At 44.1% G+C, this 24,802-nt stretch overlaps 2 protein-coding genes across 5 annotated transcripts in view; both read left to right on the top strand.

Moving 5' to 3' along the window:
- The window catches only part of LOC115137270 (programmed cell death protein 4-like), a 30,559-nt gene extending 19,061 nt beyond the window's left edge, over positions 1-11,498 (top strand). The window contains exons 8-12 of the mRNA XM_029673481.2: positions 1,032-1,146; positions 7,017-7,124; positions 8,609-8,716; positions 9,135-9,274; positions 9,603-11,498. Coding sequence (XP_029529341.1) covers positions 1,032-1,146; positions 7,017-7,124; positions 8,609-8,716; positions 9,135-9,274; positions 9,603-9,654 — 523 coding nt within the window. The 3' untranslated portion in view covers positions 9,655-11,498. The remainder of the gene's footprint in view (positions 1-1,031; positions 1,147-7,016; positions 7,125-8,608; positions 8,717-9,134; positions 9,275-9,602) is intronic.
- A 459-nt stretch (positions 11,499-11,957) lies between these two features.
- LOC115137269 (mannosyl-oligosaccharide glucosidase) lies at positions 11,958-19,667 on the top strand. Of its 4 annotated transcripts, XM_065024700.1 has the most exons (6): positions 11,958-12,055; positions 13,230-13,318; positions 13,481-13,840; positions 15,552-15,775; positions 16,005-16,198; positions 17,108-19,667. In XM_065024700.1, exons 1-6 carry the CDS (start codon positions 11,973-11,975, stop codon positions 18,867-18,869), a joined length of 2,712 nt encoding a protein of 903 aa, XP_064880772.1. In that variant the 5' UTR covers positions 11,958-11,972; the 3' UTR covers positions 18,870-19,667. The 4 variants fall into 4 exon arrangements, with proteins under 4 accessions (XP_064880772.1, XP_029529339.2, XP_064880773.1 ...); XM_029673479.2 differs by lacking the exon at positions 13,230-13,318 and having other exon boundaries at positions 11,968-12,055; XM_065024701.1 differs by lacking the exons at positions 11,958-12,055; positions 13,230-13,318; positions 13,481-13,840 and adding an exon at positions 13,890-14,640.
- The last annotated feature ends 5,135 nt before the right edge of the window (positions 19,668-24,802 follow it).

The raw sequence follows: 24,802 nt of genomic DNA, 5'->3' as shown, positions 1-24,802 counted from the left end.
GTTCAATTATGTTCCAACCAGAGAATTCCATTGTCTGTAGAAAAGCAATGGAACGAGAGCTACCTCGTGTGAAAGCGCGTGACTGAGAACGAGGCTGCAGGCAGACCCCTTAGTCAAACAGCTCCCATCCGGCCCCCCTTCACATGAGAAGACTGAAACAAAGTTCTAAAGACGGTTGGCATCTAGTGGAAGCCTTAGGAAGTGCAAAATAACCCATACCCCACTGTGTATTCGATAGGGGTGAGTTCAAAAACTACCAATCTCAGATTTCCCAATTCCTATTTGGATTTTTTCTCAGGTTTTTGCCTGCCATATGAGTTCTGTTATACTCAGACATCATTCAAACAGTTTTAGAAACATCAGTGTTTTCTATCCAATACTAATAATAATATGCATATATTAGCATCTGGGACTGAGTAGGAGGCAGTTCACTCTGGGCACGCTATTCATCCAAAAGTGAAAATGCTGCCCCCTATCCCAAAGAAATTGACCTTAGATCTGTGGCCAACAAGGAACATGGGGGGGGAATAGCCCACTCCACATCAAAGTGGTGGTTACTTACCTCTGTCGCTGATGTCGTCAGATAATCGCTTAAGAACCGCCTGATAAGGGGCCAGGGTAAATGTTTCCGTCTTCTCACCATGAAAGCGTAGTCATTCTCCAAGCAACTGAATGATCCCTCTCCAGAACTGATTGTAGCCACATGTCATGCCTAGGATTACCATTTTTGGTTTTACCTAATGTTTAATCTCCCATTTTCTGTTAGCTGCACTACTCCAACCTGAGAATGCAAATTATACTGTTATTTATTCTGATGAGTTGGGAATGTCCATGTTGTAGTTAACCTGCTGTTACCTGACACTGTTTTGTAATACACATTCCCTGGCCAATTTTATTCAGAAAATCATTTTGTTCTGAATTCATGTGACCATGTTCAATATCTAGCCGTGACTTGACACGTTCCCCTTCTCATTGCGTCTCCGTGGTTATGGTCACGAGGATGACTGCTGTGGTTATTCCCCTCCCCACAGAGCTGCGTTGGACCGCGCGGCGGTGCTCCTCTCCATGAAGAGGGAGATGGTGCGGCTAGACAACGTGTGGGGCGTGGGTGGTGGCCTCAGACCTGTCAAACACCTCGTCAAAGAGGTAAGAGGCCCTCGCTGCCAAGTAGACCTGGCTCCCTGCCTGCCAATCATCACATGCCAGTGTTGTATCTTGTGACTCATAACAAAACATTCCAGTTAGACAAGCAACCTCCCATTCCGGATGTTGTCTCTGCATGCATGAAATGTGATGCCTTGTTGGAAGTGATAGGAGAAACCTAATGAGAATCGAATATGGGTAAATGGCAACACCTGGGTTCTGTTTATTATTTGAAGTGCAATATATTCAGCTATCAGAGCTAGAAACATGCAAAACCAATCAATGGAGAGCTTTGTTATATTTCTCTGCAGCCTTTCATTGTGGGTCAACTGTATTTACACACAGTCGAGATTACCTTTTTGTTCTCTCCACCTGAACTGATACTCTCGGTGCAGAGAGACGGGCTCTGTCAGGGTGTGTCCCAAATGGCACCCTATTTACTATATAGTCCCCAAATGTAGTGCACTAAACATGGAATAGGGTGCCATTTGGACACATACTGCCTGTCTGGTGTTCTGGATCTGCACTCGTCTGTTATGTAACGTAAACACAACAAGGCGGAGAGAGAACTGCATGCTGGGAAAAGAGCCACGGGAAGCCCTGCTAGGCTGATGTCAGCACAACGCTGTCCCTCAGAGCTTGGATCTGACTGCAAAGCCTGGAACAAAGAGGCCAATGCTCACACTCACAGGTTAAACCGATGCACAGGGACACACACACCTGAGTGCAGGTTTTCAAGTCATGAGGGGTGTGTGCATGCATTTGTATAGTCTAGAGTGGTCAAAGGGGCCTTTGCTCCCTGAACTAAATGGATAATTTGGCACCAGTGTGTGTGAACGTGCACGGCTACACACACGCATGTGATGTGTCAGGAGTGAGTATGCAGAGCAAGAGTATTGTGTAACTCATTATACGTTAGTCTCTGTAGGCTGCAGACTCCAGACCAGGTTTAAATTTCCTGCCTGTCCTTGTTGGGCCTCAGGCCCTGATCGAGTGGGTCTTCACTGGGCTACAGAGGGCACACAGCCTGCCAGAACAGGAGCTACTAGCGTGCGTGCCAAATGGCACCTTATCGCCTGTATACTGCATTACTGACCAGAGCCCTACGGGTCCTGGCCAAAAGTAGTGCACAACATGGGGGATAGGGTTATTAGGGGAACAGATTTTGCCTCTTTCGTCTGGGTTTGATCAAATCGCTCTGCCACAGACTACATTGAAGTCAAGAGTATGGATATTAAGAGATTTGAATAGCAGTATCCCCCTGCGGCGTTTTCACACGGATTTGGTACTGTGGTGAGGTTCCCTGGAGCTTTCTTTCATGACCTGGAAATAACCGTTTCAGGGTGTGATTTGACAACACGCTCCAAGAACCGGATGATACAGGGATGTGTGTGTAGAGTTAGACAAGTGCCCTTATTCCCCTGGGTGTGTGTAGAGTATATTTGTAAACAAAGCTGCCTGTGACTACTGCACAAACATTTAAGCCAGAGTTTATTGAATACCGTACCATTGAATACACAAACCGAATAGGACTGATAAGTCAGTGCTGTGAGTGACTAGGAGTCTTCGTGAGCATCCTTTGTGTCCCAAATGGCACCCTATATCCTTTAGTGTACTGCTTTTAACCAGAGCCCAGAAGTAGTGCACTTTAAAGGGAATTGGGTCAGGGTGCCATTTGGGACACAAGTCTGTCTGTCTGGCTTCTCTTAATCTGGGCTTTTATCCCCCTGGCCGTGCCTTTATGCCCTTATTCTCACCACTTAAACACCGTCTGCCAGAGGACCGGATTGGTATTGTATGGCAGTACCATGCTTACTGCTCAGGGGTGAAGCCTTGGTCACGAGATTGAACACCAGTTAAACCCCCAGCGGCAGCAACCGCTGTAACCCTGCCCCTATTTCATTATGGAGGGGGGTAGTCGGCAGTGTGCCTGCTCCAGCTGAGGGATGTTTGGAGAGGGTGTGTGTTTGGGGGGGATAGGTGTTCTCTCCTGCAAGTGCATTCCATAAGAGATTGTTTACAGCTGGGGCCGTACCAACAGAACCAATAAGGCTATCCCAGACAACAAAGACAAAAAAATGTACTTGGTCGACTGAGTCTCGTCTGTTCTTTCGACCAATCGATTGGTTACAACATATTTTTTTCATATAGACACATCCTGTGTTTTAATCAAATCAACTATACGCACTGAGCTTGTCTGATGCTTTAAGTGCACCGTTTGATGAAATGACACATGACTAGAGGGAGTCCGACCGCAATTGATTTGATTGTGCCTGGCCGGGCTCAGACTTTCTGTGCAATACATTTTTCTTTAAACTGACTGACCCATTGTGTCTCTCTTTCCCTGCTGCAGCGACCACGCTTTCGGTGGTACTGAACCGGCAAAATAATTATAGCCATTTGACTGAACGGTTCTGTTACCAAAATGATTTGTTCAAGAAAACATTCCTTATTCCCTCAACCCTTGCTCTCTTTACATGACAGGTGTATAAATCACATCGGGCCTGACCTATAGCATATTACATTAATACATTTGTTATAAACTCTGAACACCTGAATACATATGTGAGAGCAAAATGGATGCAGATGACGTGAAAGTTGAAATGGGGGAAATCTTGGTGTGGCCCTTAATTACAGCAAAGACTAAAGTCTCATGCATTTGTGAATGCAATTGCCGACATGGAGCGGTTTATTTATTGTTTACGCTAATTAGTCACTTATTTTAAAACTAAAATCCTTGATTGCATTTTGCATCTGCATCTGCTGATGTAAAAATTGGTTTATAAATAGATTTATCAAAGTGCAAATACAGAAACCCAGCCTAAAACATCAAATGGCAAGCAATGCAGATGTATAGGCATGGGGGCTATGAAAAACCTGAGAAAAGCGGGAACCTAGAGGTACCTGGCTCTGAGGTACCTGGGTGGGACACTGCCATTAACTTAATTGGGATAGGGGGCAGCATTTTCACTTTTGGATGAAAAGCATGCCCAGAGTAAACTGCCTCAGTCCCAGATGCTAATATATGCATATTATTAGTAGTATTGGATAGAAAACACTGAAGTTTCTAAAACTGTTTGAATGATGTCTGTAAGTATAACAGAACTCATATGGCAGGCAAAAACCTGAGAAAAAAATCCAAACAGGAAGTGGAAAATCTGAGGTTTGTAGATTAACTCAGCCCCCTATTGAAGATAGTGGGATATTGGTTGTTGCACTTCCTAAGGCCTCCACTAGATGTCAACCGTCTTTAGAATGTTGTTTGATGCTTCTACTATGAAGGGGGGCTGAATGAGAGGGGAATGAGTCAGGTCTGCCAGCAGCCACGAGCTCAGTCGCGTGCATTCACATGAGGTAGCTCCCGTTCCATTGCTTTTCTACAGACAATGGAATTCTCTGGTTGGAACATAATTGAACTTTTATGATATAAACATCCTGCAGATTGATTTCAATACATCGTTTGATATGTTTCTACGACCAGTAATATAACTTTTTGGAATTTCTGTCCGACCTTTCTGCTGGAAGTTGCATGTGCGTTAAGATTTGTTTACCAAACTCCCTAACAGAAGGAGGTATATGGACATAAATTCTGAACTTTATCGAACAAATCAAACATTTTATTGTGGAACTGGGCTTCCTGGGAGTGCATTCTGATGAAGATCATCAAAGGTAAATGAATATTTATAATGCTATTTCTGACTAATGTTGACTGCGCAACATGGCGGATATTTATTTTGGCTGGTTTGGGCTCTGAGCTCCCTCCGTACTCAGATTATTGCATGGTATGCTTTTTCCGTAAAGTTTTTTTGAAATCTGACACAGCGGTTGCATTAGAGACGTTTATCTAAAGTTCCATGCATAACACTTGTATTTTCATCAACATTTATAATGAGTATTTCTGTAAATTGATGTGGCTCTCTGCAAAATCACCGCATGTTTTGGAACTACTGAACATAACACGCCAATGTAAAATGAGTTTTGGATATAAATATGCACTTTATCGAACAAAACATACATGTATTGTGTAACGAAGTCCTATGAGTGTCATCTGATGAAGATCATCAAAGGTTAGTGATTCATTTAATCTATTTGTGCTTTTTGTGACTCCTCTCTTTGGCTGGAAAACTGGCTGGGTTTTTCTGTGACTTGGTGGGGACCTAACAATCGTTTGTGGAGCTTTCCCTGTAAAGCATTTTTGAAATTTGACACTGGCTGGATTAACGAGAATTTTATCTTTAAAGGGGTGCCTAATAGTTGTATGTTTGAGAACTCTGTTGATTTGTATTTGGCGCCCTGCAATTTCATTGGCTGTTGGCTAGCAGAACCCCGTTCCCAGACAGGTTAAGGCCAGATTGTTTTTCAAGATGTTCATAGATGACCAGCAGGGTCAACTAGTAATCAGTGGTTGTAGAGGGCGCAACTGGTTATTACCCCGGGAGTAAATATCAGTTTGCTTTTTATAGCCGAGCAATCAGAGTTCTAAACAGCAAGAGAGGGAGAGTTGTAAACAGCAGCATGTCCAGTGAACAGGTCAGGGTTCCATAGCTGCAGGCAGAACAGTTGTCACTGGAGCAGCAGTACAACCAGGTGGACTGGGGACAGCCAGGAGTAATCAGGCCAGGCATTCCTGAGGCATGGTCCTAGAGCACAGGTCCTCCGGGAGGAGAGGGAGAGCGCGAATTGGAGGGTGCATACTTAAATTCACACATGACACCAGATGAGAGGAGAATTACACCAGATATAACAGACGGACCCTAGCCCCCCGGCACAGACTATTGCAGCATAGATACCCCCGGACAGGGTCAACCCGGCAGGATATCACCCCACCCACTATACACAGCCTCCACACCACTAGAGGGATAAACAGACCAACGTACTACCCTGAGAAGGGGCTAATTATAGCCTACAAAGAGCTCCTACACCGGCACGACCCCAAGGGGGTGCAAAATCGGACATGATCATGCCAGTGACTCAACCCACTCAAGTGAAAGAGCACTAGTAAGCCAGTGACCCAGCCCCTGTAATAGGGTCAGAAGCAGAGAATCTCAGTGGAGAGGGGAGTCGGCCAGGCAAAGACAGCAAAGATGGTTCGTCGCTCCAGTGCCTTGCCGTTCACCTTTGCACTCCTGGGTCAGACTACACTCAATCATAGGACCTACTGAAGAGATGAATCTTCAATAAAGACTTAAAGGTCAAGATCGAGTTTGCGTCTCTCACATGAATAGGCAGACCATTACATAAAAATGGAGCTCTATAGGAGAAAGCCCTGCCTCCAGCTGTTTGCTTAGAAATTCTAAGGACAATAATGAGGCCTGTATATAACCCTATACAATTTCAGTAGCATGTCTTGATCTGATGGACTGTGCCATCCCCACTGCCTACACAATAGATTTGCCTACTCAGACAGGTGTCTTGTACACCATGCCATTTAAAAAAATATATGTTCAACTAAAAACTATTGCCGACCAACAGCCAGCGAAGCACCAAGTGTTTGCGGAATTGCAGTTGTACTCAAGGTTCATAACTGAACAAAAACGAGGGTTGAGTACTACACACAAAACCAGACATTGTTTGTCATTGAGCATCGCGATTGACTATTTGCTCCATTTGTCCAGCCAGTAATCGCTTGGGAGTCCTCTCCCCGATTCATGATTACCTTTTGACAGGGAAAACCTTGCACTACCAAATAAACCAGGCCCGGTAGTCACTGCTGAGAAATGTCAAACTATAGATAAGATTCATATTTTATCTATTGGATAAAATGGGATAAGTCTTCGATCCTTGGTCGGTCAAATCCACATTGGGCAGTATTTTCACCATGGGTGGTGAAAGATGGAGTGTTTTGATTCATACTTTATCGATATGTGTTTCAGATGAACTTTCTGCTGAAGGAGTACTTGGTATCGGGAGAGGTGAAGGAGGCGGAACGCTGCCTGCGGGACCTAGAAGTTCCTCACTTCCACCACGAGCTTGTCTACGAGGTAAACACTACTAAAAGCGCTTTGGGTCCAGTATAGAAGGGCACACTGTATCAAAAAATGTTTTGCAATAGAAGGCAAAAATGTTATTTGGCAACCATATCAAATATGTTCTAATAAGAAAGGCCACATCCTGTCGTTTCCAATGGGAGGCAAGCGAGCCGAGTAGGTGGGATCAAGTGTCGATGGGTTTTTCAAAGTCTCGTTTATTGGTCTCAGATGGCTTAGTGACGTCAATAATTGTCATATTCAAATTAAGTTAAAAATGAGATGAAATTTGAAGACAGAGTAACTAGTCGTTGTTGAGACTTAACGCCACCAAGATAAATATAGTTAAATTTGATACATTATCTAAATTAGATCAAATGTTTTGTAGAGGGCATTAGCTAAAGTAATGTTACTGTTTGTAGGTAGCTAAAAGTTAGCTATTGTAAAATGCAAGAGAACTGTATCTAGATATTTTCTGTTTATAATTTTTTTTTTTTTACTGCATGGAGATCAAATTGAAAATTAGCTAAATCCATCTAGCTCAATCTTCTCACACTGCTGGCCACTGGGCTTCCTCTCACTACCATATTTGGTAGTGAGAGGAAAAGCCAACCAGATGTCTCTCATTTATACATCCGGTGAAATATCTGTCATTATATTTCACTACATGGAGTATCTTTTTTTTTCTCTATACTGAACATTGTCTTTGCTGTCAGCACAAGGATATTGATAGCGCTACTGTACTTTCAATAGTTATGTAGCTAGTTGGCTATGTGTGCAATGTTGAATATGTGTGGCGTAATCTTACATTTACATTTAAGTCATTTTTAATAATGGTAAGACTAAGTCAAACCTTTTTAATAATTGGTGCTTCTACACCTGCATTGCTTACTGTTTGGGGTTTTATGCTGGGTTTCTGTACAGCACTTTGAGATATCAGCTGATGTACTAAGGGCTATATAAATAAATTTGATTTGATTTAAGTCAAACCTATCTTAAATGCATCTACGGTCCATTCTGCTGCAAATCAAATTTGATTTGTTTGTCTGTGATCTTAAACCATTACTTAACATTATTCCACCAGCAACAGTATCCTAGATACTAAACAAATGTAATCTGTTACTCAAGATTGCCAAATCCATGCAGTATGGTGAGAATTAAAGCAATGATGCCCCAATGTGGTTAAATAAGGGATTGAAACCTCACTGAAAATAACAAGATGACCAGCGCCTTTTGTCATTCTTCCTCCACTCTTCAGTCTCATCTTGGTCAAGCTGACAATCCACATAACAGAGAATTTAAAACTGTCCATGACATAACCAGTGTTCCAAATGGCACACTGTTCCCTTTATAGTGCGCTGGGCAAAGGTAATGCATTACATAGGGAATAGGGTGCCATTTTTTTTTTTACAACATTTTGTACATGAAACATCCTGTTCAGATGTTAGCATGAACTCCAATGCATTTTCTTCTCCTCTCTTCTCCTGGCTGGTCGCCAGGCTGTTGTCATGGTGCTAGAGTCCAAGGGGGACACGGCCGTCAAGATGTGTAAGCTCCTCCAGGCCTTCTGGAAAATTGGCCTCATCACAGTGGACCAGATGAACCGGGTACGTCCCCTTACGCACCAGAAAGTACCACCAAATTCACTGGTAGCACTAGCACACAAAAATAACTTGAACTTCTAAACTATTTCCAGTGAAATGCCTGCAGGTTTTCCTTTTCCAGCACTACAATTAACATAGCATGAATCAAATGTTAAATTAGTAATTGTCAACGTCAGACCTTGTGGATTTAAACCAATCCGTAAACATCCTCATTCAAGGCATATTTACTGATTGCTCATATAGCTACAGTATTCGGTCATATTCTCCCTATAACTACAGTATATATATTGTTATTCTCTGTAGTCACTGTCAAGGCATTTGTTTGTTACCTGACAAGCTCTGAAATGACTGAATTGATTCATCTTCTCTTATATTGCCCTATGATTGGCTTACTCATCAAGTATTGTGTTGTAACTTCCAGGGCTTCCAGCGTGTGTATGACGAGCTGCCAGAGATTAACCTGGATGTGCCTCATGCCCACTCCATCATGGAGTCCTTTACAGACCTCTGCTACCAGGAGTCTGTTATCACCAAACAGTTGAGGGACTCCTGTCCCTCCAGGTCAGTGTGTTGTAAACTCCCTTTCATTTAGTCACTTGGGTATAGTCGGTCCCTCCAGGATTCTGCGATTGCATTTGAGAAAAATCAACAATTCCCTGCATATGAGGGTGAATCACTGCACTATTTCTGCATAAGACTAAAAACATTGACACCCATCACTTCAATCAAGTTATTAGCGTACATGTAAACCCACTCAATGAGTATATGAATTACTTTAGAAAAGGCTTTTCACTAGGCCCCAAGTGTTTTATATTGTAAGGCTGAGGACTCGTCTCTAAACTCATTGGTAGCCTATGAAGTACTGAATCACCTGTTCTCTGTCCACCAGGGGGCGGAAGCGGTTTGTGAGTGAGGGAGACGGGGGCCTGATCAAGAACTAGTGTGTAGGAGGGGGGGGGTTGCTCGACGCCCACCGCCCCTAGATCCGCAGGCCTGAGGCTGGGCAGGCTCGCGGTCAGACTCCTCTGCTTTATCTCCGACCCACTCATCACCACCACACACCGACATCAGGTGAAGGCGGACCGAGGAGAAAGGCCCGGGCGATCTTTTTTTTTCTTTTTCTCTTTGGTCATTTTTGTAAGAAAGCAACAAAAAAAATGGGGTTGGTGATTATTCTTTTCAGTCTGTTCTTTGTCTTGAGTTGAGACCATGGAGAAAGGGGGGGTCAATGGAGTCACTTAAGATGGCATCATGGGTTTAAAGGTCAACGGAGAAGTGGAAAGAGGATTATGTATTGTCTTGTGCTGGCCACGGGTTATTTTGGCTTGACATTTTTATTTGCTACACCATTGACTGTCTTAAATTTTTTATTTTTGCTTAGCATGTATAACGCTCATAAAAAAAAATACAAAACACTTGTCAAAAAAGACAACTTGTCAGCATACTGCATTGCAAGCTCTTATGAACTGAATCGCTCTTTGGAATGACCTGGACCTCTGCATTTATTTTTGGCCAAAGCGTTCTGTAATTACATAAAGACAGTTATATTTTTCTTTCTGTTGGTGGTTTTGCTCTGTGTCAGTTGGATTATTTCTGTCCACTCTACGTTTGTGTATCTCGATCCTAGGCAGGGTTGTTAAACTGTTTTAAGCACAGCAGCAGTTACAAAAGTCTGTCTGGTTTATAAAAAGAGCCCAGATCAGGGCCTTCCTCCTTCCCCTTAGTGGAGGATTCTCCTGACTAGTACACTGTAATTGAGTGTCAGAATGGGAGTGGGGAAATCGGCATCTCGAAATATACAGTACAAATACTCAGGATCTCTAGAACCCCTCTTCCTTTCACTGAGCTGTTGATAGACAAACTGGAACACCCTGCAGGCTTTTGTAGTGTGATGTTTCATTCACGAACTCCAACTGTTAGATGTCAACCAGTGGAATCTCTTTTAGGCAGACCTGGGTTTAAAAAGTAGGGTTATCATCAAATACATTATTGCTCTTGATTACACTTGTCTGGTCCAATGGAAACAATAAATTAGTCTCCCTACCTTTGGCACTCCAGGCAGGCTACATCAAAAGCTCAATAACTATGTGAAAGAAAATACATTTGAACCCAGGTCTGGCCCTAGGAGAGTGAGAAGAAAACAAGTCTTATTGCTGATCGAGTGTCTCGTATGAGAATGCAATGGATTTTTCCTGTCGTCTTTTATGACCAATGTAAAGTAATAAGCTCTGATTTGTAATGTGAGGGTTCTGGATGGGGAAAACATACAGCTTGTCATTGATTTAAAAAATCATAACAAAACTGGGGTTGAGTGTCATCACCCCCGTTTGTTTACATAAACTGGTTTGGGAATGGCTATAAGAATGAGCTATTAGTGAGTGGTCATCGCTACCTAGGGCTCAGAGGATGTGCCTGAAGTCAGCGTTTACTCCGAGTCATCAGCTCTGAATCACATGTTCCTGATTGCCATTCTCCATACAATCACTTATTTTACAGTGTTTAAATTTTGAGAAGTTCATAACTGATACATAAAGGAAAATCTTTAGTCTTGTTATACAAATCACACAACTGCAGTTTGATAAGTATCTCAATCATATTCACAGTTCAATGCATTGTGTCCAGCTTATGTGAATATGTCCAAAACGAATACTGAGAGTTTTTATACATAAGCCCCACAGAGCCATCTTTGTATAGCTATGAACCACTTTAAAAAAAGTTGGAACTGTTTGCAATGCCCTTCCTCACGCAGTTAATTTTACAATTTCAATAAAATTCCATATTTCTCTTCAGTGTAATATTCTTTGGGGACATTTTTGTATAATCAGTTCCTATCACACGCTACATGATAGTGGTAGTCATATGGCAAATAAATGCTCGATCCATACTGGATAGAAAATTGATAGGAGTGAATGCTCAACACTGGAATGCGTTGCACAACCTGTCCCAATTCAACTACATTAATTTAAGAATAGCTGCATATTCTGGTTTAGTGAACATTTAGGATAGCATAGTCCCAAATGTCATTGCATCAGTAGTTGACTGTACAGTATGGTTTGCATGGATTCAATGTTGTGACCTCTGGCCAGACAACTCGAGCTGGGGTGTAATCATTAGTCAGTTGCAACGTTCCGTTTTGCAACAAAGGAGTTTAATTTGGACTAATTCGGGTAGGTATTTCCGTTTCGTTTTCTTCCTTTTAAGAAACGCTTTGCAACAATAGGCATAATGAATATGCCCCTTGCGTGGGTTGTCAACACTTATGTACACGTCAGTGTTCACGAGAGCTAGGGGACCAGGAAGTAGCGCGAATTATGTGCACCTGATATTCTGTATATTTGAAAGGTGAGTTTTCCCCCCCCATATTACATTTTCTCGGTGCTTTTTTTATTGGCATGAAAGCGTCTTTAAAAATTCTGCAAACTCGTTCTAAAACGGGTCTGCGCGATACCTTAGTGACAGCCACCGGTTTGCTAACCATTCATTAGCCAGTTAGCTTTAGCCGAAAAGCTTGAATGTATGCTTTGCCAAGCGCAGTTCCTAAAATAATATAATACGTTGTAATAGTTAAAGGTATTTATTTTCATAGTCGACGAGGCAACATTGCATTGGCTATAAAACTACTAGTTAGTACTGTACAGTTGTTGCAAGCAATGTTGTTGCCTACTGCTGAAGATGAGGTCTAGGTAGCTAGCTGCTTTTAGCAACTCTAGTATTTACACACTAGCGTTGTCAATTAGCTTACAAAACAACTTATTATTCCCCCGGAAGCCAGAAGTTAAATACATTTTCAATTTACTCTATTGACTGTAGGCGGAATGCCACAAGAGGGGGGAAAAAATATGAATGTAGAAATAAACAATACCCAAACGTAGGTCTGTTGTAGTTCCTCCGCGAGATTTGCCAGACAATTTAAACAGAGTTATTCTGCTGCTCTATGTTTGCTACATACTTCAGTCGTTTTGGGGGTTGTACAGAGCAAGTAGCCAGCAATTGAAGTATCAAAGCCAATGAATGATTTCAAAACGCTGCTTTAACCACGTGTGGCTCTGGCCCAACCCATCGGTTTCAGTGACCAATTAGAATGGTTAGAATGTGTTTGCGTTCTAGAAATAGTTGGGGGGGGTTCTCAGATCCAGACTCATTGCTGGGAAGAAGCTAAAGGCTTCTGCATGCTTTGGTTCGGCTGGCACCTAAAGGAGTGAACAAGTGTGCTCTCGTACTCCCTTTGAAGACCTTCACTTTGAAAAACAAGTGGCAATAGTACTGTGAGATGCCATAGCCAGTATACAAAATAGCCCGAATTAATCAAATATATAGCAATTACGTTCTTAAGTTAACTAGGATGTTTGATGCAGTATTTCTCAAATAAAAAATGTGCATGAAAACGAGTCGTCTATTGTTGAATGACAGTGAACACTTCATTGAAGAATCCCTACTGTTGACCAATGAGCGACGAAGGGAAAAATGTAATGTGCACGAACAGCCGAAAAACCCTTTTGCCACATTTTCTTTGCAGTGCTACTTCAGTGCCTTGTTGCAAACAGGATGCAGGTTTTGGAATAGTTTTTATTCTGTACAGGCTTCCTTCTTTTCACTGTCAATTAGGTAAGTATTGTAGAGTAACTACAATGTTGTTGATCCATCCTCAGTTTTCACCTATAACTGTTTTAAAGTCACCATTGACCTCATAGCAAAATCCCTAAGCGGTTACGTTCCTCTCATGCAACTAAGTTAGGAAGGACACCTGTATCTTTTCTTCCTCCTCAGCTGGAAGAATGGGCAGGCAGAGGAAGAGAGTGGTGACCGGCGAGGCTGACCCCCCTCCCACAAGAAAAGACGAGAAGCCTGCCACCCTACAACGCAAGGAGAAAAAAAAGAAGCTCGACATTGGCAAAATCTTCATCAACATCTCCATCGGCCTCTGCATCTTCAGCCTTATCTGGTTCTTCTATGCCCTTTACATGCGTTCCTCGCTGGCCAAACGGGTGGTAACTTTGCACCACTCGCCGCCTGTCCTCGATGCCAACAGCACCAGCGCTGAGGTCTCCCCTGAGAGGTTTTGGGGCTCCTACCGACCCCAGGTCTACTTTGGGATGAAAACCAGGAGCCCAAGATCTGTTGTCACAGGTACAAGACTGTCGTTTCTCTACATTCATCCTTAAATATTTGCTAATACTATTGACTAAAGTGGCAGTTGGCAATAACTGTGTGTGCTATGTGGCAAGCAGTACTAACCTGTTAGTTACTTGCCAGAGGAACACAATGGAAATAAATTGTATAAGTGTTAACCTCATATTATATCAGGGTTTATGTTAGGAACCTACCTCTTAAGGAGCCTATCATTACCCCTTAAGGTCGAAGGATTTTATCTTATTTTCAGAGGTAGACTGGGTCTGGCAGCTAAAACAGCCAAATACCCTTATCTAAACGTGATCGATTATTAATTGAGATTTGGTTCTAGAAATATAAAGCCCTTTACTTTCATGTCACATCAAAAATCATTTTACAAATGCTATTTATACTGTACACTGTTTTATCACAGTTGCAGCCAACAGTATTTTTCAGTGACGACACGTTTCTGGCGGCCTTCTTCCGTTACACACAGGTGTTCGGAGCATGCTAGTAAGCACAGGGTGACCGTTTGTCTACCGTAAACACTCGCTGTAACATGGAGATAAGACCGTGTGGGATGACTAACCCTATCTTTTTATTTCTCAACTGGTAATTGAAGCGAGCTTGCCATTCAGGTGCATAGACAACTAGGCAGGCTTCAGCGCGTCACACACCACTTTGCAATGAACTGGAGGCAGTATGGATTTTGAAAACATATACTTAATTGTTTGAAACCTTAACGTCTTACTACATATTATGAGGCATGTCTTTCCTTGCTTCAAAGTAGCCTAGCCAAAATTCAAACAAACGTGCAGGTAATTATTTTTTATAAAGACTTCCATACGCCATTGAAACCAACTGTATTTTATTGTCCCGTAGCCAAAGGCACAATCCTAGTCGTATTAACAACCCAGGCTAGTTGTCTTTAGATCTCCACTCTTTCATAATTTCTAATGGATATTTTCATCTGTCTCGTGAAACCGCTAATTGTATTAGGGAACGAACATTCGCGCATAGCCTTACTGCCTTTTGCGCATTTATAATGTAAATAAATAATATTTGATCAACATTTTAAGCTAAACGTTCGGATCTGTTATATGAGCCTGGTTGTTTTTTGTGTTTTTTTATGTAGCCTAGGCCTACTGGTTGTATGGTTTTGGGATCTATCGTCTCAACTGTCCTTGTCTGTTATATTTATTTCTCGCACAGAACAAGCTGACCAAAATTATAGGTCAACTTTTCTGCTATGGGGGATAGTAGATTGACATAGGCGAGTGATTTTTATTTTCGTTACTCGTCTCGTTGGCTGCGGAAAAGTACATGTGGACAGCTATTCGTCAAATTGCTAATCGAGATTCGGTAGGAAGGACACACGCCATTGCATCCTCAAATTGCCTGTTTTGTTAAGATGAATAACCGTAATGTGATTATTTCATTCTGAGCACCATGGGTGGACGCTCTAACCAGGTTACGCACCTAACTGCGTATGGATCCGTTACATTTATTAAATCTCCGGTAAATTAAAATGCTGCTGGTCAAATGTCCAGCGCCACATTTCTCAAACGGAAACTCTGGATTTTTGGGTTTCCGTTAGAAAAATGTGGCGCTGGACATTTGACCAGCAGTCATTTTAATTTATACATAATCCATGAACATGTTTAACATTTCATATTTTGGGGAATGATGAAATAAATCAAATCAATAATGTGTTTCCATTTTTCTACAGGGATGATGTGGATGCGTCAGTTCTCTGAGGTGGACGTGAACCTCAGGCACACGTGCGAGCAGGGCGACAGGCTGCAGGGCTATGGCTGGCTGATGCATGATGGCCTCAGCTTTGGTGTGCAGGAGATCCACGACAGCGACTTTACGCTGACCACAGAGTTTGTCAAGCGGATGGGCGGTGAGCACGGAGGGGACTGGACCTGGAGGATCACAGCCAAGCAGCATGTGAGTGTGGCAGGATACATTCACACGCCTTTAAACCCATATTTGATTCTGATTATTTGTCTTCCATTGAAAGACATTTGAGTTTTGAAACTATTCATATTGTCTAATGGTATGAAAAAAAAAAAAGAATTAGAATGCTACTGAACACAGAGATTTCTCTCCCATTTCGCTAAGTTTCAAAACATTTTCTCCATCTTACTGAACATGACCCAGTTCTTCCTTCCCCCAGAGTTCGGCTCCCCACGCGCCAGTCATCTCCCTGATGTTCTACGCTGCTGCCGACACCCAGGGTTATCTGGAGGCCCACGTGGAAGAGAGGAACCGTCTAGGTTCCATCACTGGGTTCTCAGAGGAGCTGGGGAATTTCAAGATCACCTTCCGCAAGCCTGTCGCTGGGGAGTCCTCCAGTGCCAAATATGCCAGGTAGGTACTCCTCCCAAACTGCTAACGTTAGCATTTTCTAACCCAAAAACCATCAGAGAGAAAGACTTTTGAAAACAGTGGACAAATATGCCACAATAGACCTTATTAATATAATACCTAGCAATATTAAATACATGAAGAAAATCAGAAGAAGATTTTCTAAGTGAAAAATAGAAATAGCACATAATCAATCTTTATCAATAAAGTCAGTGAGCCTGTCAATAGGGAAACATGATATGTGAAAGAAATCATGTAGTATGAAACAAAGCATTGCAAAAAATAAAGGCACAGCTGCTACCGCAATGCATTGAGACACAAAGCAGAGCTAGGACATGTCCTCAGTGTCTGCGATGAAGATGGCCAACCAAACTGCTGTTCTGGCTCTGATATAAAGGTTTTGTTCAACCTTTTGAGGGACAGAACAGAGAGACATTGATCTGTTCCAGTGGTGAGGACAAAGTCAATAGAGACTCCGATGCATAGGAATTGAAGGAACAGCAAGATTTCATGAGGAGGTTGCATAATCAAGCCACAATGCAGGCCAGTAAAGAGTGTTGAATAGGTCGGAAGAGCAGGAACACAGCAACCAAAACAAGCCGATCACAAGTGTGTCTGCCATTTAGACAGGAAAGGACAAGGCTCCTTTTCAGTTTTCATTCAACATAACACATCGGTCAGTATGCGGTACTCTTTGTCCCTGACCGTTGGCTGAAGTAGTATGAAATCACAGGTCTTGCCACTTTCCAGGAGGCCAATGCACTCTGAAGGGTATAAAACCCCATGGTGACTGCAGGTCAAAGATATTGGTGCCTTGCTCCAATTCTGAGAGGAAGCTTTGGAAAAATGAGAACATGAGAGATTCCTGCTACCTTCAGGGTGGTTCACCTTTGTCTTCTCTCCTTTCCTCAGCTACAACTACCTCCAGACCATGTCGCCAGGCTTGGAGAGGCTGACGGACATTGTGAGGAACAGCTTGAACCGCAGATTCGTCTACAGCCACCCCTCTGGCGAGAAGAGGCAATACATTGCGGTGGACACCTACAAACCCCAGCACCAGCCGAAATCAGCCGACCCCAGAAAGGAGAACGACTTTGTCCTGCACCAGGTCACCGTCCAGACGCCCTTCCAGATTGAGGTCCTGTTCGAGTCTGGTAGCTTCCGCGATCGTCCCAACCAGCTGTCAGCGGCGGCCATGACAGAGGAGCTGGAGAAGAGGAAGGCGGCGTTCGACGCCAAGTTCGAGAAGACGTTCGGCCTCCAGGCCAAAGGCTTGGGCCAGGCCCAGGTGAAGTTCAGCAAGGCGGCGCTGAGCAACATGCTGGGCGGGATGGGTTACTTCTACGGCCAGTCGGTGGTCCAGTCGGTGTACAATGAGTACCCGCTGCTCTACCCCGAGGGTGCCCTGTTCACCGCCGTGCCCTCGCGTTCCTTCTTCCCCCGGGGGTTCCTGTGGGACGAAGGCTTCCACCAGCTGCTGCTCAGCAAGTGGGACCCCCAGGTGACGCGGGAGGCCACGGCTCACTGGTTGGACCTGGTCAATATGGAGGGATGGATTCCCCGGGAGCAGATCCTTGGCGACGAGGCGCGCAGCAAGGTTCCTGCCGAGTTTGTGGTGCAGCGCAATGAGAACGCCAACCCGCCCACCCTCTTCTTGGCCCTGCAGAAGCTAGTGGTGCAGCTCCAAGCCGACCCGGACGCAGAGTCCTCACGGCCCACCCTGCCCTTCCTCCGCAGGCTCTATCCCCGGCTCCAGACGTGGTTTGAGTGGTACAACACCACCCAGACAGGCCCGCTGCCCAACTCCTACCGCTGGCGGGGCCGTGACAAGGACACCAACCTCTTCCTCAATCCCAAGACGCTGACATCTGGCCTGGATGACTATCCGCGGGCCTCGCATCCATCAGCTGAGGAGCGCCACGTGGACCTGCACTGCTGGATGGCCCTGGCGTCAGGCACCATGGCCAGCGTAGCCCGGCTGCTGGGAGAGCCACACCAGGAGTACGAGCGCACCCACCAGACGCTCAGCGACAACACACTGCTGGATGAGCTGCACTGGTCAGACCAGCTTCGCTCCTTCAGCGACTATGGAAACCACACGCAGGCGGTGTCGCTGCAGCAGGAGAAGGTGTATGTGCCCCCAGGGCAGCCGAGGCACCAGTTTCCCGTGGCGCGCCTGGTGCGCTCGGTCCGCCGGGCCCCCAAGCCGCAGTTCGTCAATGCTTTGGGCTACATCAGCCTATTCCCCTTCCTGCTGCACGTCCTAAAGCCCGACTCGCCCAAGCTAGAGCACATCTTCAGAGACATGAGGGACGCGGACAAGCTGTGGACGCCCTACGGCCTGCGCTCTCTGTCCAGGGCCGACCCACTCTACATGAAACGCAACACGGAGCACGATGCCCCCTACTGGCGGGGCCCCATATGGATCAACATTAACTACCTGGCTGTCAGGGCCCTGCACCACTATGGCAACACTGAGGGGCCATATCAGGAGAAGGCGGCCATCCTCTACCAGGAACTCAGAACTAATATCATGAACAATGTTTACAGACAGTATGCAGAGACTGGGTATATATGGGAACAGTACAATGACAGCACGGGCAGTGGGCAAGGGAGCCACCCCTTCACCGGCTGGTCGGCACTAACTGTTTTGATAATGGCTGAGCAGTATTGACACTGATGCAAAAAAAATATATCTTGCTTTTTGTAAGATGTACTCTTCAAATGTGCCATTTTTACTCCCTCCATCTGTCTCCTTAATGCCAATAATGTTAGGTCTATGATTTTAAGATTTTCTTAAATAATATGATTTTCTCAAATGATAACTAAAGAACTCCAATGTTCCAATTCTTCACCTTTGGCTGTCTCATTGAGTGTTTGTACAAAGCCCATACCCCAAAGAACGCATGAAAGGTTATTTTTGAACACCCCATATACTTCTCAATGAATCCCCCAAGTGCCGCCTGACTGAGAGAATTCTGTCTGATGGCAGAAACCTTTTAAGAACTATAGTAACAATAGTAGTAGCAAAAGAATAGTCTTGACATAAATCATTCAAATGGTATCATATCAAGACTACCGCAGGAACTAATGCACTTTTCAAAGTCAATCATTCAAGCGTTTTTTTTTTTTTTTTGTCTCCGCAGATGTTTTCTGTTGAAGAAAATAATACTTGTATTGAGAAATAGTGTATTCAGTCTTAACATATTTGGTTAATTTTGGGTTGCTTTGTCCCGTCCTACAATCTCATTTAAGCCCGTATAAAATAGAGAAATAAGTTTTGATGTCGTCAAATGTTTTGCTGCGAACAAACGGTTTCCTGTTAATTTTTATCAATGCAAAACAAGACGAAGATGTATTGTATCTCCACTGGTAGCAGATACCCTGAGTGGCACGGAATAACATGACTAACTTCATTGCGTTGGTTTGTTACATCTTCAGTGGAAAGAACAATAAATATGTCAAACCCTTATGTATTGTTTCTGACTGCTGATTTCCTTTTTTTTTCAGTGTCTGTGGGAAGGATGATTTACATTCAAGTCATTATCGCCTTTTAGGAAAGACACATATATTTGCTCAAAATCTACCATTGTGTGGTGTTACTCTAGCCTCTGGTTTTGGTAACCAATCATTACATATTAGCAATTCAATGAAAGTAGATATTTTTTTAAATAGTTTATAGCAGTGCTTATTAAGGTGTATTAAACTACAGCTGATAATGTACACTTCTAATAGGAGTGACCCTCCAGATCGGTAACCGGTGACTGGGTCAATTTGTCTCGCTTTGATTCCTTGCATCCTCTCTCCTAACCTCCTCCTCAACCATATTGGACGAGATGGTCCATGGATCCTTCCCTGGGAGCTCTTTCTCCGATGGGTTTTAAGAAACAGGAGAGGCGAGGAAAGATGAATTGAGAAAGAGCCACTATGGGAGCCTGATCCTGGTCCTTTGTCAGACTGCGACACACGAAGGACAGCCGCTGACGTCAATCCGCAGAGAGTCATTGTTTCTGCGGTGCCTGTTACCATGGCGAGGCGTCGTTGTGAAGGGGCCCATGGGTAAATTGGATAAAATGGACAGGCTCGGAGTGCATCGCCGGTGTCAACTTCTTTTCAAGTGTTGACTTGCAGAGAGTCGAGACACATACAAACACGACAGGAGCATAGTGTACAGTGGCTAGATCTTTGTTAACACAGCAGTGTGTGTATGAACACCATTACAGAGGGCCTGGCTCCTGATTGCACTGATGTTGGTTTCCAGCTTCCACGTGACCCTGGGACAGAATCCTTTCTGGCTTTCATGTTATCACAGCCTTTGATTAGATGTGTAGTTCAAGGTTGGTCTCGGAGCTGTCAGGTTTGCAGTTCTATAAATAGGCCTATGCTCAGGAGGAAGAGGCACTGGCTGTAGCTAGTCTGGCTCCAAAGTGCAGTTAGAGAATGATTGCAAAAGTTGAAAAAGAGAGCAACGCAACATTCAGTATTTATCTTAAAACTGTCATCACCAACATAAAGCAGACATCTTTTCTGTGTTCTTGTAAATTCCCTCACTTTTGGGAAGTAGGCTACTGGAAATGTTTTATTAAAAAACAGAAGCGCAACTGCCATAGTCCTTATTTCACGTTCTGCTAATGGTGATTTATCCTTTTTATTGATATACATAGAGACATTTATTGTTCATTGTCGTTAGCCCCAATGTAGAATAGGGTTGCAAAAGTCCTGTAACTTTCCCCAAATTCCCAGGTTTTCCAGCCTACTGATTCCCAGGAACATCCCAAACAAAATTTCTAATTAAAAAAAAATGGGAATTTTGGGAATGTTAGCAACCAAGTTGTGTGGAAGTGATAGTTCACTCTGTTGTTCAGTAGGGAGGAGATGTGTCAGAGGTTCCACATCAGAGGCCGACCGTGCAGAGGGTTTAGCACAGTGGTATTCAGACCTTTTCAGCGCATTTTTCCGCCAGAATTTCAGTGGACCCCATTTTTTTCCACAAGAATTTGTTGCAACCCCACCCCAAGTGACACAACCTTAAAATCAGTCAATTTAGATTTTTACATCAACAAATAACCTTAAATTCATTGCATTTACTCAATAACATTTCAATACTCAATAACATTGTTTCTTTCAAATTTTCTTTCTAAAAAACATATGTATATTGTTCCATACAATAATCTGTACTTAAATATTATATATATTTTTTAAATCACATTTTGGGGAAACCATTGCAGTTTCCACGCGCGACCGGTTTAGCACAGTGCTGCTGGGTCAAATGTGCATGGGTAATATATTGTTGCTTTAGAATTTGACCCCTTGACCTGATAATGCTGGTCATCATGGGCCTTGGGCCTGAGTAATACGGTAGAACCACAAGCACACACCTCTCTCTCACTCTCACTCTCACACTGAGGAAATGTATTCCACATTTCCACATCCCCTCCAAGCAATGGCAGTCAGTCAGAAAAAAATGTGTTAATTCCTTTGAAGAGAGCGGCCCATCAGTGTGACTAAAGCATTCACCGAGCATTTCCCCTGTTCCCGAAGACCCCTTTTTTCACAGTGAAATGGGATAATAGCCAAATGGCATCGGAGCTCACTAATGTGGCTGTATAATAAACAGATGAGTCAGGCCCATGGTGTCGGTCTATTCATTGGTGCATTTTCTCTGTATGGATTTACAGCCAACAATATGTGAGCTTCCTCTGGAGAATTTGTGACTGCCCAATACCCTGTTAGAAGGAAGCAATGTGTTGGGCAAAGTCTCACATTTCAATTATTGCATTGTTTGCCTTTAAAAAAAGCAAATGACATACGGAGAGCATCATTCAAGTAATGCTGGTTGGAGATCGAAATGAAGAACCCCTCTTTCAGCACAGCTATCTAGAATGCAATGACTAGAAAGTTATGCTAGAGGGAGCTGATTAAGTGTGTTTCTTTATTCCAAATGGACCCTTAATCCCCTGCCTCCTACCCCTTAGGACTTCCTGTAGACATGGAAGGCTTGCATGAATGTAAGCAGTATGGTAAATAACTTTACCTTACCCTCTGATAGGTTGGGTGGACTTTTGCTTATCCAATCCTTTCAGATCTACAGGAGTGTCCAGGACAAGGGGTCCATTCGGAATTGAACATTGTACTGCCGGCACATTTGTACGTCGGGATGTTAAGGAAATGTTTGGGGTTAGAGTTAGGTTAATGGGGCTGAGGTTAGGGTGAAAGTTATGGTCAGATTTGACTGTTTTCCCTCACCTTTTGCCCTTTGTCATTTTTTTCTCCCTCTTTCTTTGTTTTGTGTATAAGGAGTATTTTGACACATTTGTTTGTAAAATACACTGTAAATAAATGTTGATTTGATTTGGTTAGGCATATGGTGAGTCTGACCGACGTCAGGCACCATACAAAATCTGCCGGCTGCATATAGCAACACTTCCAACGAATCAAGCTTTTCTGGAGTTGGAGAAAAGCTCTTTTTGAATACAGTTCGACTATCGCTTTACACTTACAATTGAGAAGTGCAGTACATTAGCCCTATAAATGGGTAATTATGCTAATGGATCAATTTGTGTAACATGTGATGGTGGTAATGAAGAGTATCTCTAGGCAATTCACTGGCTGTGCGTAGATCCTAGATCATTGTTTCATGCTGGCACGTACATTAGAGTCAATGGAGCGTGTTCTCATAGATACAGGGGAGACTTGTCAGCGGCTTTGTCCTGGGGTGATATGATAATGTGGGGGGGGGGGGGGGATCACCTGACTCTCCGCTGACACAGGTTTTCAAATTAAGTGAGAATGCCAGCAGCCTCTGGCTCTGTCTATGAGCTCACGCTATGACGTTTAGGTTTGTTTGTGCGTGTGACTGTGTGTGGATTCCACAACACACCCCATGGCTAAACTGGCCCCTCTGAGCTCGGCTAATGTTTTTCCCTCACTCCCAGCTCCCAAACACTCATTAGCGCGTCTCACAATTATTAAAATGCTGATGTTGACGCCAAGCGGCGGGCGTACACTCTGGTGGCGCCTCGCCTCTGACATCACTGCCTCTCCCAGGGGAGCATGGGATGTCGATAGACGCAAGAGCGGAGCGTCGAGTGTGTGTGTGTGTCCGTCCGTCCGTTAGCAAAACAAAACAACATCCTCTTCCTGCGCAGTTCCCTGTCTTCCCTCCCCTCACTAGTTAGGCCTATTGTCCTCACCACCACCGACAACAAATGCCCTCCACACTTTCTTACCTTTCATAATAGAGCTCCCCTGACATGCCACCACACTCACTCCCTTCCTCCCTCCCTTCCTTCTCTCACCCCAGGACTGGTTCTCGCATCTCTCCGTGACCCTCTCCCCGCCCTCATGCCCAGCACCTCTACCCCTCTGCCCCCTTCAGAAGCCTACAGTGCATTCCAGCAACCAGAAGCACCCAGCAGCAGCCGCTCCATCCAGTATCTCTACAGTACCCACACTGCCCTCTGTGCTGGTTATGTAAAGCCTGGCCGCTATAAATAGTGCTCACCCAGGATCTTTTGTCTTTACCTGCTCTTCGCTCTTAGCCCAACAGTTTTATATCTAGAGTGAAGCTGTGGAAAGCTAGTGCCATGCCGAGCGGCCGTAACCATAGTTACTTTTGTTAGCCCGACCGAGCCTTTGCATTCTCTCAGTCTTGTTGCCTCAGAACAGCTGCAAGTTATTTGTTTGTATTCACTGTTCCCTCTCACTATCTATCTCTCTCTTGTGATTGTGCATCAAAAAGGTGATTGAATCACTGTTTGGCCTATCAGATATCCTTTATTTCGAGCGTGGACTGTCATCATAACCCATTCTCCCTGTTGCATATTGTCTATGTATCAAATAAGCAAGCCTGCTTCAAACTCAGCAGTCAATATATGCTTGTAGAATATCTCACAAATGGCAGTCGAAGGCAGTCAGAATGTTGGTCCCTATTGATTTTGAATAGTACAGATGGTTTTTAAGTGGGGTCTAGATTTTGCGTGGACATTTGGGTAGAGCATTTTGTGCCCTTGGAGGTAGTTGTTGCACCTTGCAGAGAAAATCATACAGCTTTCCTCAGCTTTGTTTTAACTGTATAATCATCACCCTACTGTACATGTGATTTTCACTGTTCAAGGCCATCTGTCACTCACAACACAATGGCAGCCTAGCACTTCAGGTTCTATTTCACCCTGAGTAACTTCCAACCAAGCTAAATATTGCCCTTACCCTCAACATCGACCACAAAGGGTATCATTTCACTGTTATAATTTCACTCTGCGTTCCATTACGCCACTTTAACTTCCAAGCCTCTGAGTAGTTAGGTAACGGCAGGTAGCTGGCACAGGGCCAGTGGGACCAGCAAGTTGGCCTGTCAGAGTGCTACTCGAGCAGGGATCCTGTGGTGAGAGGAGGGCAGGGTTGGGTAGGGGCCCAGATGAGTGTGAGATGTGTGGGGGTGTTTTGGCGAGGGGGAGGGCTGGGTGAACCGCTGGAGCTGGAGCCCACTGCCAATCATCTGCAGTCCCGATTGGAGAAAGAAGTGCAGGCTCTAATCCCATCGCTGCTGGAGAGGAGAGGAAAAGAGAGGAGAGAAGAGAGGGAAGGGGCGGCCGGGGACAGAGGTGG

This window comes from Oncorhynchus nerka, linkage group LG11 (assembly GCF_034236695.1).
Source record: "Oncorhynchus nerka isolate Pitt River linkage group LG11, Oner_Uvic_2.0, whole genome shotgun sequence".
Taxonomy (NCBI): Eukaryota; Metazoa; Chordata; class Actinopteri; order Salmoniformes; family Salmonidae; genus Oncorhynchus; species Oncorhynchus nerka.
This window is presented reverse-complemented; position numbering and strand designations above follow the sequence as displayed.

What these genes read in the sequence shown, in the direction of transcription:
- LOC115137269 (XM_065024700.1), top strand. Translation starts at nt 11,973, where the DNA reads ATGTACACGTCAGTGTTCACGAGAGCTAGGGGACCAGGAAGTAGCGCG. An exon ending in CCCAAGATCTGTTGTCACAG is followed by an intron (nt 13,841 to 15,551) that starts GTACAAGACTGT and finishes ATTTTTCTACAG; the next exon opens with GGATGATGTGGATGCGTCAG. An exon ending in TCCAGTGCCAAATATGCCAG is followed by an intron (nt 16,199 to 17,107) that starts GTAGGTACTCCT and finishes TCCTTTCCTCAG; the next exon opens with CTACAACTACCTCCAGACCA.